Source organism: Oncorhynchus tshawytscha, linkage group LG23 (assembly GCF_018296145.1).
Source record: "Oncorhynchus tshawytscha isolate Ot180627B linkage group LG23, Otsh_v2.0, whole genome shotgun sequence".
Taxonomy (NCBI): Eukaryota; Metazoa; Chordata; class Actinopteri; order Salmoniformes; family Salmonidae; genus Oncorhynchus; species Oncorhynchus tshawytscha.
Window position 1 is genome coordinate 20,983,879 of NC_056451.1, and position 14,582 is coordinate 20,998,460.

A 14,582-nucleotide genomic window follows, 5' to 3' on the forward strand; every position below is an offset into this window, starting at 1 on the left:
CAACCTAACTAGCACATTATTGATTTGGTTAACTTTCATTGAGGTGACATCATAAAGGTTTTCTGTGATTGTATTGACTAGGTCCTGAGCTCAGTAAGGGGAATTTCACATGCTGTAGGCTAAATTAAAAGAAGTCAATTTTATGATGATATTTTTTATCTTTAGTGATATATAGAGTCTTTTGACAAAAAAAATTACAGTTAGTGCAGAATGGTGCCTTTTGGGGAGGGGGGGCATAATGGAAATTAGGGGTTGGCTCTAATCCGCTCTTATTGTTTAAGCAAGTCAGCCATATCAGCTGTGTGTTTTTTAAAGGCAGTAAAAGAGGCTGAACGGACTGTTTCGCTGCCAAACAAGGCTCCACTGATAGCCAGGTGTAAGCAGTGGTAAGATGTTGGGACTGCTGTTAGACAACTTTATGCAGGCCGTTTGTGATCACAGCTTGTCACCGTTATACTGCAATTAATGTATTGTTTAGTGTTGTGTTGTGTAGTGTAGTGGCTTTGCTGGCATGCATCCCACTTTTTAGTGTTTGCGCCCCACCAAGATATACATGCTACAATTGCCACTGACACACACAAAACACATACAAACAAATTAGAATGTAACCTGGTCGCTAGAATCTTCTCCACTCTTTGAATCAGAACATGCATTGTTAATTCAGGAAATATTCAGGAAAGTTAGTTGTCTAACATAACAAATATTATCTCTGTCTCCACCCTCCTCTTCCCTCCATCTCTGAGCAAGTGGAGCGTTGCGCTGCGCATTGATGTGGTGCTCTTGCGCCCCCAATTTTCACAGACTATAGTGGGCGTGGTGTTGGCAATGGGGATGGCGTCACCGGCAACGTGTTCTGTGTGTACATAGTAGCAAGACAACAACGAGCCTTTGACAGAAGAGACACACGAGTCACATCATACAAGTCTTGACACTTAGAGAAAGGACCAGGAACCGCTGCGAATTCAAACCCTGAAGAAGAGACCAGAGGAGCTGACAAGGTGTTACAAAGAAAAAGGGATTCTGACATGCACTGGCAGAAATGTGAGTGTTTATTATGTTGATGGTGAATATGACATTGACTCGCAGGCTACTAATACGCCTAGATACGAATATTGTGATCATATAGCGGATGTTGTGACATTGCCAATCAAATGCTATTTTTTACATTCTCTTGCTGCTCAGTTTGAACATCCATTCCTAATGTCTAAGTTACATCATTTGATGAATAAGTGGCAAGTAGGCTTAGACAATAGCCTACAAGTCAGGACTAACATTCAAAATAAATGAGGGTTGTTATAAAGTGTGTAGGCCTATATCATATCATACAATTGAGTGCATCAAACGAATGTGAGATTATTAAAACGTTAATACTAAGAAGTTAAGTCAACATTTACAGCCAATGATGAAAACAATAGCCTACTTTTGCGTATTGAAAACAGACAGCGGGGAAAATCTCTCAACCCTCGCCCATGTTCGCTCCATCTCAGTTCCCCTTTTAATGCTGGGTGTAAAGGGGGAACCCGGATAGGCTATTTTACACACGCAATAATGAACGTGATTTGCCACTGCCGGCGACGGACATAGTGTAGCAGTCAACTCTATGCAGTATGTTAGTCTACATAGTGCCACAGTCATTGAGGAAGTTCACTTCGTTTTCTCTGCTCCGCACCGCAGCATATCGAGCCAGCAAATAGAAAGGTCGTCGGAATCCCCGCCGCCCACGCGCATGACTAAATGGCCAGGGGTTTCCGCGATTTAAATATTACATTGCAACAACGTTCAGACAGGGTATCCCAGCAGCTCTGTCTCCTTGTCATGGATCGTTTAACTAACGTCCCAACTTTGACAACTGTAAAAATCGACCTTTGAATACGTTTAGTGCAAAAGGCTGATGTAAAGAACTTTCTGCACTGATATAATTATTTGTCTGCCTAATGATGTACTGTAACTCTAGGTTCAAATGGACTTGTAGAGTACTACGTGAATTATTCTATACCCAAACTCAAGTAGCAATATGCTTTATAGAGCACTACATCACTGTGTAGGTAATATTACAGAATACAGCTGGGACCTTTATTGCTTGCTTGATGACAAAGAACAAATATTGAGGACAGTTCTCCCTCTCTGTGGGTGTTTTAAAATAAATACTGATTTTGGACATGGATAGTAGACTGCCTTTAAGGGTTAACACCCGACTGTAGCCTATCCTGTATATGTATGGGGGTTATTCTATCCCCCAACATGCACTACTAGTCAAATATTTGCATGAGATTATTTTTGGGTAGGCACACCTGCTGTCTACAGTATGCACCAGTGGCCAGAGCTGCCCTTCCGTGTGTAGATCACCCTTTCTTTCTCACCCCTGTGAGGCATCCCCTCATTTGGTATTCATCCCTCCTACACTGTGGTGAAGGTTGAGCAATGACGTCAGGGGGATTCACTAATGACTTTACAGTATCTGATGATGTATTGTATGAAGATGAACTCATTAGATACATTGGAATAAAGTCTTGAGATAGTCAAAACCCATTTTCAGTTTCATTTTACCAATATGTCATAGTTTGGCAAATATATTCTTATTTGGCCTATAACAGTAGTAGCAATGCATTTTAAATAATAATATAATACAATAGGAGTCTCTTACAGTAATGTTTATAATCATTGTTATAAGGTATGAAAATTGCACATGTAATTGATGTAATGTGTAATTTTAGCTTAACTAAAAATCCTTGGCATCTCCTGTCTTATTTTTAGTATTACAAATGCCAGTAGTCTGTCTCTTATTCCTTACTCAGCAAGACAGGTAACTGAGGAAAGAGAAAATAAATTAGGGAAAAAATTGATAGACATGTAAAACTCAAGTCCAAGAGAAGAGAGAGACAAGTAAATCTCAGGTCCAAAAGAAGAGAGAGACAAGTAAAACTCAGGTCCAAGAGAAGAGAGAGACAAGTAAAACTCAGGCCCAAGAGAAGAGAGAGACAAGTAAAACTCAGGTCCAAGAGAAGAGAGAGACATGTAAAACTCAGGCCCAAGAGAAGAGAGAGACAAGTAAAACGCAGGTCCAAGAGAAGAGAGAGACATGTAAAACTCAGGCCCAAGGGAAGAGAGAGACAAGTAAAACTCAGGTCCAAGAGAAGAGAGAGACATGTAAAACTCAGGCCCAAGAGAAGAGAGAGACAAGTAAAACGCAGGTCCAAGAGAAGAGAGAGACAAGTAAAACTCAGGTCCAAGAGAAGAGAGAGACAAGTAAAACTCAGGTCCAAGAGAAGAGAGAGACAAGTAAAACTCAGGTCCAAGAGAAGAGAGAGACAAGGAACAGAATGTTAATAACTTCTGGAGTTTCCACAATGGCAGAACAGAAAGGCAGTTCCTCCTTTGTATCCATTTGAGTGACTTCAAGTGATACCAAACTTTGCTCGTTGTGAGAGGGATACTTAAAGTGAAAACGCAACACAGCCCTCACCCAGGCATTCACTATACTCTCGCTCTCAAGTCAGAGATTTTGACGTTCCACTGAAACTGTGTTGATGGCACTACAAAAGTGTGTTTTTCACTCCTTCCTATGTTCACCGAACCCCCTTGGGGAATAGATGAGACTCCTGTAGCATTCAAATATGTTATTTCAACTAGACCAAAAACTCAGGCTCACACCCCAAAAAGCCCCCTTTCTATGGCTTGATTGTCTTCTGAGAAAAGGACAGGTGATGTGAGATGTCTGTGAGAAACTATCTGCTCCATGACCACATTTATGAATCATCATGCTAATAGTCAGACACTATGTTATGGCTGCCAGCCCAGTCACACAGCAGAGCAGACATGGCCCACGTTTATATGTTCACTCTTCACATCTGGCTGTGTAACGTGCTCTCGGCACACACAGCAGCGACAGGAAGGTGCTGTGGTTTACCACAGCCAGCGTAACGGAGCTAGACAGGAAAGAGTCACAGAAAATGTGCAGTGGCAAGCCTCCACATGGTAGTGGTTCTATTGAATCTGTCTGTTAGTTCTGACCTCACAGCCTGTTTTCCTAATGGAATAGGTTCCTCAGAGCTCTCTCTCTACCTGTTTATGCTCCTCGGTGGAAATGTCGCTTTGTCTTTCACGTGCGGGGTGATGACTTCGAGGAAAAACTACCCTGCTTTGCCGCACACAAGCAATATCAAGCTGGAAACCTCAGATACCTATATTTTTCACCACCATCTCTCTTTCCTCTGGCTGCTGAATGGAACAGAAAGTGATGGGGAAAGATAATAAACATGATATCATAGATGAATCATGGGAAATCACAGAGCTGGAGGAGAATGGCCTCTTTCTGCCAATCCTTTCAATCCAAAAACGAAAGAATGAAGCGTTATCCAAAATTACTACATTACTTCATATTATGTCATAACACTATACCAAGAGCTTTAGCTGTGTCGCTCTGTAGTAATACATGTCTGATAAGAATCGTAGACCATTGTAGAAAAGCACCCCAATAGAGAACAAATGTCATGGTCGACTTCATGACTATCCACCAAAGATCATTCATTGCAACATCACCTCTGTCTCCACAGCACCGAAGGAGAAGCCGTGTTACACTCTTCCCACAGTGAAGAAACTCCTGGAGCAGAAGAGGAAGAGGGAGACCTCCTCGACGGCAACAAGCAGTACCGGTGTCTCCACTGCCACTGTCCTCTCCCAACAGGTGTCAACACCAGAGAAGTCTACCTCAACAGGTGAGTACTGCTTGAAGCACCCATGTAAGCCCTTTGCAACCCAACCAGACCTGGGTCAAATACATTGTCAAATCTTTCAAATACTTTTCCATTGACATTGACAGATGGGTTAACTTGTGACCCTCCCAGGTGTAGCCAGCAGCTACTCAGACATGGCAGTGGGGTATGAGAGATGGGGTCCTATGGATGAGCACCAAGCCCTCTCGGCCATACATGAAGGTCCATTCTCCCCTATGGGGAACAATTACTTCTCCAGCCCATCCTCCTCAATGGACTACAGCCAAACTCCGGCCTACAGCACTCAGATGGCCTCCAGCTACAGCACACAGCAGATTCAGGACTACCCAGACACCAGGATGCCCCAGTGTTATGTAAGGAGGACTGGTTTCTCGAGCAGAAGCAATTTGACATTACATCGTCCTTTTGACTACTTGTTGTTCACTTGCTATTAAGTACATGAACAGTACGTGCTATAGCATTTATGATGATACCAATTTTACCTTTACAGACGGAGTGTCCAGTGACCGAGGCTGTGTCTAGTTTGGTTCCTTCAGGGCCCCTGCAGTCTGCTGTCTTCTCCTGGTCATCGGGGGCCCTGGGCCCCACAGAGCTTGTCCAGCAGGTGTTTAGTGGCCAGATGGATGTCATTAAGCTGGAGGAAGCCAGGATGTTCCTCAGAGGGATGGACTACAGCAGAACCACCTGGCAGGATGACGACGGAGACACGTAAGTGTGTGTTTGTGACATCAGCTTGTGACCTGATGTTGAGAAAGTAGACCTGTCTAAGTTTAAGAAAATGTTAAGAGAAACTTGGCAAATGTCTTATGTTTCATGACTTTTTACATTTTCGACTGTAGGTGTCACCTGAAACCAATTTGTCACTTTGTATTGTCTTGTCAGGATTCTGCACATCTATACAGCCAAGGGCCTGAGGGAGTATGCATTCGCTGCAGCAGAGAGGCTTGCTGAGCTGGGCAAGCTAGACTCCAAGGAACACAAGGGGAAGGTATGCACCAAGGAGACACTTCTTCTTTAGAGAACACAGGATTGAGTTCAACACAAATGAGATGCTTCCTCTAAAATAAATGTGTGGATGCCACACATACTGAGCCTTAGTTTAATAGCATTACCCCCCCCCTCCTGTTTCCCAGTCTGCTTTGCTGGTGGCGGTGACTGCTAACCATCCGGAAATCGTCCAGGATCTGTTGTCTTTAGGAGCGGATATAAATGCCTGTGATGTCAAAGGACAAACAGCACTTCATCTTGCTGCCACCTATGGCTTCCCCAGGGTTTTGCAGGTAAACCAGCAGCACTGCCTTCAACCAAAGTTATCATCTGTTAGGGCTCAATCTAGATAAATAACAGAATGATGTGAATAACCAATTTCAATCTTTGGATCTGTATTTGTAGGTTATTCTCTCCATTGGGCCTGGAGTGAACCTGGAGGCTCGCAATTTTGAAGGTAACATCCAGCTTATGTCAAATGAGAACAACACAACCATTACTCAAAATACATGACAAACAATTTAATAAGTCAACAGAATAAGTAATAACAATAGAATAAACTATTTTCCCACTCCTGTCTCAGGTCTGACTCCTCTGCACTGTGCAGCCATCTCCCACAGTGACACCATGAAGACTCTCTCCTCCCTCTCCTCCACCGGGCTGGGTGATGCCAGCCTCCATGCCCTGGCAGAGGAGAAGCTCTCCTGGCTGCAGATGCTACTCAACACTGGAGCCTCCCTGACCAGCCAGGTACTGAATGCACTACTTAAATGTAACGTACAAGAGTTAGTATTTTAGAGCCAGTGTTCTACAAGTGGTGACAGTACTCAATAAGTAGAAAACACCATCTATACCTCCATCCTCCCGAGGGAATGGCATGGTTTGTTTTGGTAGAAAATAAATCAAATATGGAGCTATTAGTCAGCTTTTTGTCTACCCAACCTCACACCTGCAAAAATCTTGAATGGGTTTTGAATATTTTCCTCACTTCGGCGCGTTGCAGTTTCATTTGGAGGCTTCATACAGTGTTTTCCTCTGTTTCCAGGAAATCAAAAGTAACAAGACTGTTCTTCACCTGGCTGTGAAGGAGGGGAACATCCAGCTGGTTCGCCATCTGCTGAAAACCCCCCTGGACAACATGAGGGACTTTGTCAACATGAAGGTCAGTGCTGCTGTGAGATTGTCCCCTCTTCAAAGGTGTAGAGAAACTGACCTGTGTCCTGAGAGACTCCATGAAAAGAGAAAGGAGCGGTAGAACATCTTCAGCAGTGTGTGAAAAGGTGAAAGGAAAAGAGTGAAAAGAAAGGGAGACTCATCGACAGTGTGTGCATATCTAATTATTGCCATAGTGTTGGTCTATACTCACAGCTTCATGATTCCCTTTACTTCCTCACCGGCAGGCCCATGGTCATACTGCGCTGCACATGGCTGCTGGTCTCCATGGCAGCCCACACCAAGAGGAGATGCTGAGGCTGCTGCTGGGCCGAGGGGCCGACCCCAGCATCCGCAACCTGGAGAACGACCAGCCTGCACACCTGCTGCAGAGTGGACCCCACGGGGAACAGGTGAGCGGTCAGACAGACAGACAGCAAATGGCCATTTTGTTTAATTCATATAATCTCAGCTCACCTATCCCTGTCCCGTCTGTTTTCAGCTCAAGCTCATCCTGAAGAAGCGAAGTGCTTCCTCTCGTCGACGTGTAATGTCCTTACAGGACCAAGAGTGACCCGGACTACTTTTTATGTCCCTGTGTATCCCTCCACCTCTTTTCAGAGGAAGTACTGAAGGTCTGCACTGTAGGTTGAATCCAGACATCTGTACTTCCAAGAGGGAGGGATTCTAGCGTATCTTCATGTGAGGATTTTCAAACACGGCAAATCTCTAATATATACTAGGGCATTCACTTTGAAACTATATGTTTGATTGACATGATTTTGGTCACTGTCTGAATTCAGTTCTGAATTTAATAATGGCTAGCTAGTAATGAGCAATGGTAACAGGTGGTATTCCAGTCCTCCCTGATATTACTGTCACTCAGTACAACCTTGATTTCTATGAAATCGTTTACATTATATTCAAAGCTGCACAGACTCATTATGTGAGTACCCCCCCAGCCGGGAAGCCCTCTTTAGAGGTATATCTGAGGAGGGTTTCTGGGCTCCCACCCCCACTCATTCTCTTGTCAAAACTTCCCACCATGGTCAGAAATCATATTGGTTTGTTGAAAGATGGTTGTTGTTTCACTAAGCATGTGACACAGTGTACCATTGTGCTCATGCTTTCAATGTCTTTTATAACTTAACTAGGTCTTTTCTTTTTATATTTGATATACTCACAGCGCTCTTTGAATAGCTAATATATTGTCAGTGGTGGAAAAAGTACTGAAAAATCATACTTGAATAAAAGTAAGATACCTTAATAGAAAATGACTCAAGTAAAAGTGAAAGTCACCCAGTAAAAAATACTTGAGTAAAAGTAAATATACTTAAGTATCAAAAGTCAATTGAATTGCTAACATTTTTATTTATTTATTAAAAAAGGTTTTTATGGATAGCCAGGGGCACACTACAGCACTCTGACAGTAATTGACAAACAAAGCATTTGTGTTTAGTGAGTCTGCCAGATCAGAGGCAGTAGGGATGACCAGGGATGTTCTCTGTTTAGTGAGTCCGCCAGATCAGAGGCAGTAGGGATGACCAGGGATGTTCTCTGTTTAGTGAGTCCGCCAGATCAGAGGCAGTAGGGATGACCAGGGATGTTCTCTGTTTAGTCAGTCCGCCAGATCAGAGGCAGTAGGGATGACCAGGGATGTTCTCTGTTTAGTGAGTCCGCCAGATCAGAGGCAGTAGGGATGACCAGGGATGTTCTCTGTTTAGTGAGTCCGCCAGATCAGAGGCAGTAGGGATGACCAGGGATGTTCTCTGTTTAGTGAGTCCGCCAGATCAGAGGTAGTAGGGATGACCAGGGATGTTCTCTGTTTAGTGAGTCCACCAGATCAGAGGCAGTAGGGATGACCAGGGATGTTCTCTGTTTAGTGAGTCCGCCAGATCAGAGGCAGTAGGGATGACCAGGGATGTTCTCTGTTTAGTGACCAGGGATGTTCTCTGTTTAGTGAGTCCGCCAGATCAGAGGCAGTAGGGATGACCAGGGATGTTCTCTGTTTAGTGAGTCCGCCAGATCAGAGGCAGTAGGGATGACCAGGGATGTTCTCTGTTTAGTGAGTCCGCCAGATCAGAGGCAGTAGGGATGACCAGGGATGTTCTCTGTTTAGTGAGTCCTCCAGATCAGAGGCAGCAGGGATGACCAGGGATGTTCTCTGTTTAGTGAGTCCTCCAGGTCATAGGCAGTAGGGATGACCAGGGATGTTCTCTGTTTAGTGAGTCCTCCAGATCAGAGGCAGTAGGGATGACCAGGGATGTTCTCTGTTTAGTGAGTCCACCAGATCAGAGGCAGTAGGGAGGACCAGGGATGTTCTCTGTTTAGTGAGTCCACCAGATCAGAGGCAGTAGGGATGACCAGGGATGTTCTCTGTTTAGTGAGTCCCCCAGATCAGAGGCAGTAGGGAGGACCAGGGATGTTCTCTGTTTAGTGAGTCCACCAGATCAGAGGCAGTAGGGATGACCAGGGATGTTCTCTTGATAAGTGCGTGAATTGGACCATTTCCCTGTCAAAATGTAACGAGTTTGTTTGGTTGTCAGAAAAAAAGTATGGAGTAAAAAGTACATTTTTTTCTTTAGGAATATAGTGAAGTAGTCAAAAATATAAATAGTAAAGTACAGATACCCCCCAAAAACGACTTAAGCAGTACTTTAAAGTATTTTTACTTAATTACTTTACACCACTGTATATTGTCTCATTCATACTATGACTTATGGAAAGAACATTTTATATTTAAAGGGAATATGTTGATATTTGCAACACATGCTATATAAAATTAGATAACATATCAACAGTGTATACAATGTAGACACCAGTAGTATGTATTTCTTAAAAGGCATTATAGGAGGAGTATTTCAGTTATGACTCATTTCACCTTCAACCAATCAGGTATTTTCAAACATGACTCATGATTGAAAATACCACAACATGTTTTGTGGTGACAAGAAAACATCCATCACTTATTCCTTTTATGACTGTTTTTTCTTCTTTTTAATCTCCAATGAGGTAGCATGCATGTGCCCTTTGAAATATTGTTGTAGTGAATATACCACTTCATCACTGCCAGTGGCATAAAAAATGTAATAAAAAAAGAACATCTCATTGGAGATATGACACAAGATTTCCCCAAACTTATAGAAGAAATTATTTTCAAATGTGATTTCCCCTAGTTTTGGCACCTGGGCAGTCTTAGTCTAGGAACATACATAGATGTTCTTTGTATGTTCCTAGGTCTAAATCATAGGTGAGTTAACATTAGTTATCCTCCCTCATGTTATCATTTAAAAATGGTACTAGAGAATTTGTTGATTTTGGCTGCTTGGTTCCATTTGGCTCAAAGTTTCTGGACTATATACTACTTAGACCGTTTGTAACAGTGTAATACTGCTGATACTTTTCACTGAATGTATCCTTCTGATTTACTGAATTGCCTGATTTACTGAACTTAACGCTGGCATTAAATCTGTTCTTCAAATATCTCTATTTGTCATCTATTTTATACTCCATTTTACATCACATGTACGTATTGATAAAGGTTCAGATTAAAAGATATGGGATAACTGTAAACAATACATCAATAAGACCATTGTATACAGGGTGATTTTTATTGCAGCAGCTGTCTTATTGGTTAGCTCTGGTGAGAATCACTCATTTGCTTTTGGTTAACTGTTACGCCATTGGCTCAGTATCAGGGATTACTAGTGCTACATACCGGTAAATAAAAAGAGCTGAAGATAACAGACATTGTACTTTCAGCAACTTAGAAACAGCTCTAAATAATGATAATACAGACCGTTTATTTGCAGGTAGTTACTGTGCCTTCTTATCTTAATGTATTGACCTTTTCATTAAGCTTAAACTCAAACACTTTTAAAATGCCCGTTCCTTCAACCCAAGGTAATACCTTTTTAGTGCTTTGAATGATTCTACTCGTGCAATGTAACTTAGAATGCATTAGGAGAATGAAAAAGGCCATTGATATACAATACTATACTGGTGGCACCCTCTTACAGACCCCAGAGAATGACAGGAGACTTCATTCCTGCTTCTGTTTCAAATTGCTGTAAAATTAACATTAGACATGGGGTTGACATTCTTCTCATTGCTACCTAGAACACAACCACCCACGACAATCCACTTAATGCCATCAAAAATGACAGCAGATAGATCCTGAGCCAACCGTCAGTAAAACAGAGTGGGATAATGGGGTTGGGTTGATATCTTAATTCATGCTTGAGGTTGTTAATACAGGTCCAATGTGAAATCCTAAACATTAAAGACCTCTCACACAACTGGATAATAAAGTTGTAGATTTCTAAAGTGCATTGAGAGTACTATACAGTAAAACGAGACATGCAATCAACTGTCTTGAGTGTGCATGAAGTCAAAAGCAAGGAACAGAGAGAGCACAGCATTCAGTTCTGTTTCAACACTACCCACATCATGATATACATTTACAGCGCACCTGAAAGCTGATCTTGGGCCAGGTATGTTTTTTTGCTGGGCAAGGTAGATTGATAGCACCTAATACACAAGTAACAAAGACGGTTAAGAGTCAAATCTTCATCTTGGCTTGATATACATTTAATTTAAATCAAGAATGACAATTCCGTCATTCTTCTGGTCAGCTTGGGCTGGGTGTGCACCATTACTTGATGTTCCAATGGGCGCTGGTGTGTGTCAGCCATTAACAAGTGAGTGTGTGTGTTGGCCTCTCAGCGGCACCTCCCATGATGACTCTCCCTCGCCTCCATGTACACTTCGCCTATACTGTTGGAGGTGGCACTGCAACACAAGATAGAGGACAGTGTGTTATATCTCTCTCTCTCTCTCTCTCTCTCTCTCTCTCTCTCTCTCTCTCTCTCTCTCTCTCTCTCTCTCTCTCTCTCTCTCTCTCTCTCTCTCTCTCTCTCTCTCTCTCTCACCATCTGTCTTTGGTATTTGGGTGCCTGCTGTATTAGAGCTGAAGACGAGAAGACAAGAGAACAGTTATTCACTCTGACACAAGGAGAGAAAGGGAATTAAAGGAAGCAATCCTGGATAGTTACGACAGTTCAGTTCTCCTCAAAGCTTTGTGGAAACAACCACAATGTAACCAAGATCATGTGTGTTCTGACCAAAGAGAAGGTATTTTAGATGGATTAGGTCAACTGTCCCCATGCACAGAAGGGGCTGGGGCCACAAAGCTTTGACAATCATAGGATTCAATTTGGGGCAAAATGCAGTGATCTGTCAGGGTCTTCCCAATCAGTGTCCTCTCTCAAAGGTTAGGCGAGAGGAAGAGACTGGGTCAGCATGCCATTGGCTGTAAACATACACTCTTTGAGGCCATCCATCCACACTGCCAACCCATGCAACAGCCCCCATTCTCAACCAGGGGCCCCAAAAAGCCCTAATGCAGGACATTTCCTTAATATTGCTTGTTTGACAAGAACACTTGATTTTCAGAGTTAGACTACTAGACTATCTTGAGATATTTGACAGTAATATGATGCTCTGTATAAGGGTGACTGCTTAATTAGTTGAATGGGTGGGCAGTATTGTTGGATTTAGAGAGGGAGGGCGGGACTGTAATATCTTAACCAATAGGCAGCATTCAGACATGGGCTCCACTGTGGGAGGGGAGAGAGGGGGAAAGGACAGACATGGTAACAGTAAAATAGTATTAGTAAAGCCATCCTGTATTTGGTGGGGACTCCTCTTCCAAAGTCTGATGCATTCCACATGCACAGGCGGAGCAACTGCCAAGCCATGTACAAACTCTTACTTGGAAGACGATTTTGAGCATGTGAGTTTTTTACCTGTTGAAGAGAACAAAAAGTTACAGTGACCTTCAGAGAGTTACAGGTGAGCATGTGACAGACTAGGCGGAGTGTGTGCAAGTATACTCACTAAGAGCTATTAGGATACCCGACACAAACAAGATCACACCAATGATGACCCCTGTAGTTCGAAGTGTCTCATAATCTGAAACCAGGAAAAAAAATCTATAATCATGACCATTAGTAGTAGTCACATGGTACAACTCACATGCCATGTATGGTGTGACTCAAATAACAAATGAATCCATTCGGGTGAATTCACTCACCATATTCGAAGTCACTTTGATCATGTAAAATCGATTCTGTAAAGAAAACACAAATGATTAACCAGAACACAAAACCATGTATTATCAACATTAGGCCTAATAACAAGGTTCTAACATGATGTAATGTAAGTTGTAAAAAATGTCAGAATCTTGCAGTGCTGGAGAAGTAAACAGCCAATAGACCGAGTCCAAACTCATGGGAACGCCCTTTTTGGGATGGAAGTCGGTTCAGCACCATGGACAGCAGAACGCGACGGTTTTGGGAAAACGATATTGATATGAGTAGCCTAATGTGGACAGATTTTGCTCTCGTATTTATCACTGATTCTAAATTGGCATACTCGTGATAGCGATGAAAGCAATTGCAATTTGAGTTAGTGCGTTATTTTTGCTTAATGTGATCACACAAATAGACCAACTGTAAATAAAATCAACGCGCTACACAAAAATGAATATCTTATGCGTAAATCTTCCACTTTACTAGGCGTTATCTTAAAGACGACAACAGCTGTCTCCGTGCTGCTTGACTGCGGAGCGCTGATCAATGCAGTCTTTGCTCAGCAGAAAAGACCGCCCACAGAAAGTGGGTTAGAAGCGCACGAGAGGCGTTCAATACAACGCGATTTACAAGACAATCAATCAAGTTGCTTGTACCGATTATCCATATCGGATGTGTTAAAAAATAGAACAATCCTAATAATTGTTAATACAATATTTTCTTTTATACACTAAAGTGTTGTCCACACCCTTGGTGATGAACTGTACTCCAACATCTTCAGATGAGAGCTCGCAGCCATAGTCCAAGTAAATATGCAAAATCGAGCAGTAGGCTATAAGATCCGAGCGTCAACAATGCGGCTTTATGTTGCTGAACCCCCACTTTATGTAATGGCTTAGTTGGCGCTTTCAACTTCTCCCCAAGCGCTCTACCCCTCCCCTCTTGCACCCCGATGGCCAAGCCAACACAACCATTCACAAATTATAACAAAACCATACATTTACAAAAAATACACTGAGTATTACGTATTTAAAAAAATAATAAGCAATAGATACATTAAATGGAAAGTGATCCAAAACATGGGAAAAGTAGCCTAGACTGTAATGGCGCTCTAGCAGCAATGCACCAATTGTTCATCAACTCCATGAAATAGAAATTGATGGGATGAGTCTAGGAGCAAGCTTAGCCTAAATAATTGATGTGCAAGAACAGTCTGAGCAAAGAACCTGTACCTAAAACACTGAACTGAAGAACAACACAAACATTATGAAACGCACTAGTAGTTTCAATTGTTTTGTTCTATTTAAATGTAAAGATCGCTTAGCATAAGCTACATTCAGAAAAATACAAACCTCCTTCAGTTGACATGACTGCAGTGTGGATATACTGTGTCTTTGTCTGCTGAGTTTCTCTTGCGCCCGGATGCAGGTTTTCAGGTCAGCGGACAGAAAATGGGAAGACGCGCACTTTTGAGGTGTGGAGTAGGATAAGAAGAAAAGAAAGGAAACTGCGGCTCAATAAAGTCAATTGCACAAACACTTAGAACGCACGAGAGTCCTCTGGTGGTGATGCACAGGCACTGCATTCGGTTATAGGCTATTCAATGCTGCAGCCTCAG

The 14,582-nt window shown here is 42.5% G+C and overlaps 1 protein-coding gene, 1 long non-coding RNA gene and 1 other non-coding gene across 3 annotated transcripts; 1 reads left to right on the top strand and 2 right to left on the bottom strand.

Annotated features, from left to right (window-relative positions):
* Nucleotides 1–903: 903 nt before the first annotated feature.
* LOC112245876 (NF-kappa-B inhibitor delta) lies at nucleotides 904–8,163 on the top strand. The gene is made up of 11 exons (XM_042305141.1): nucleotides 904–1,041; nucleotides 4,554–4,715; nucleotides 4,845–5,086; nucleotides 5,224–5,441; nucleotides 5,616–5,721; nucleotides 5,867–6,013; nucleotides 6,126–6,177; nucleotides 6,304–6,470; nucleotides 6,766–6,882; nucleotides 7,121–7,285; nucleotides 7,375–8,163. Exons 1-11 carry the CDS (start codon nucleotides 1,026–1,028, stop codon nucleotides 7,444–7,446), a joined length of 1,464 nt encoding a protein of 487 aa, XP_042161075.1. The 5' UTR covers nucleotides 904–1,025; the 3' UTR covers nucleotides 7,447–8,163.
* Nucleotides 8,164–10,460: 2,297 nt separating this feature from the next.
* On the bottom strand, nucleotides 10,461–12,628 carry LOC121840601. Its single transcript, XR_006079731.1, has 2 exons — nucleotides 11,804–12,628; nucleotides 10,461–11,663 (listed from the first exon to the last, which is right to left on the bottom strand). It is a non-coding gene; the product is annotated as an uncharacterized LOC121840601 (long non-coding RNA).
* Nucleotides 12,629–12,768: 140 nt separating this feature from the next.
* LOC112245905 lies at nucleotides 12,769–14,304 on the bottom strand. Its single transcript, XR_006079732.1, has 3 exons — nucleotides 13,713–14,304; nucleotides 12,967–13,002; nucleotides 12,769–12,845 (listed from the first exon to the last, which is right to left on the bottom strand). It is a non-coding gene; the product is annotated as an uncharacterized LOC112245905 (transcript).
* Between the last annotated feature and the right edge of the window lie 278 nt (nucleotides 14,305–14,582).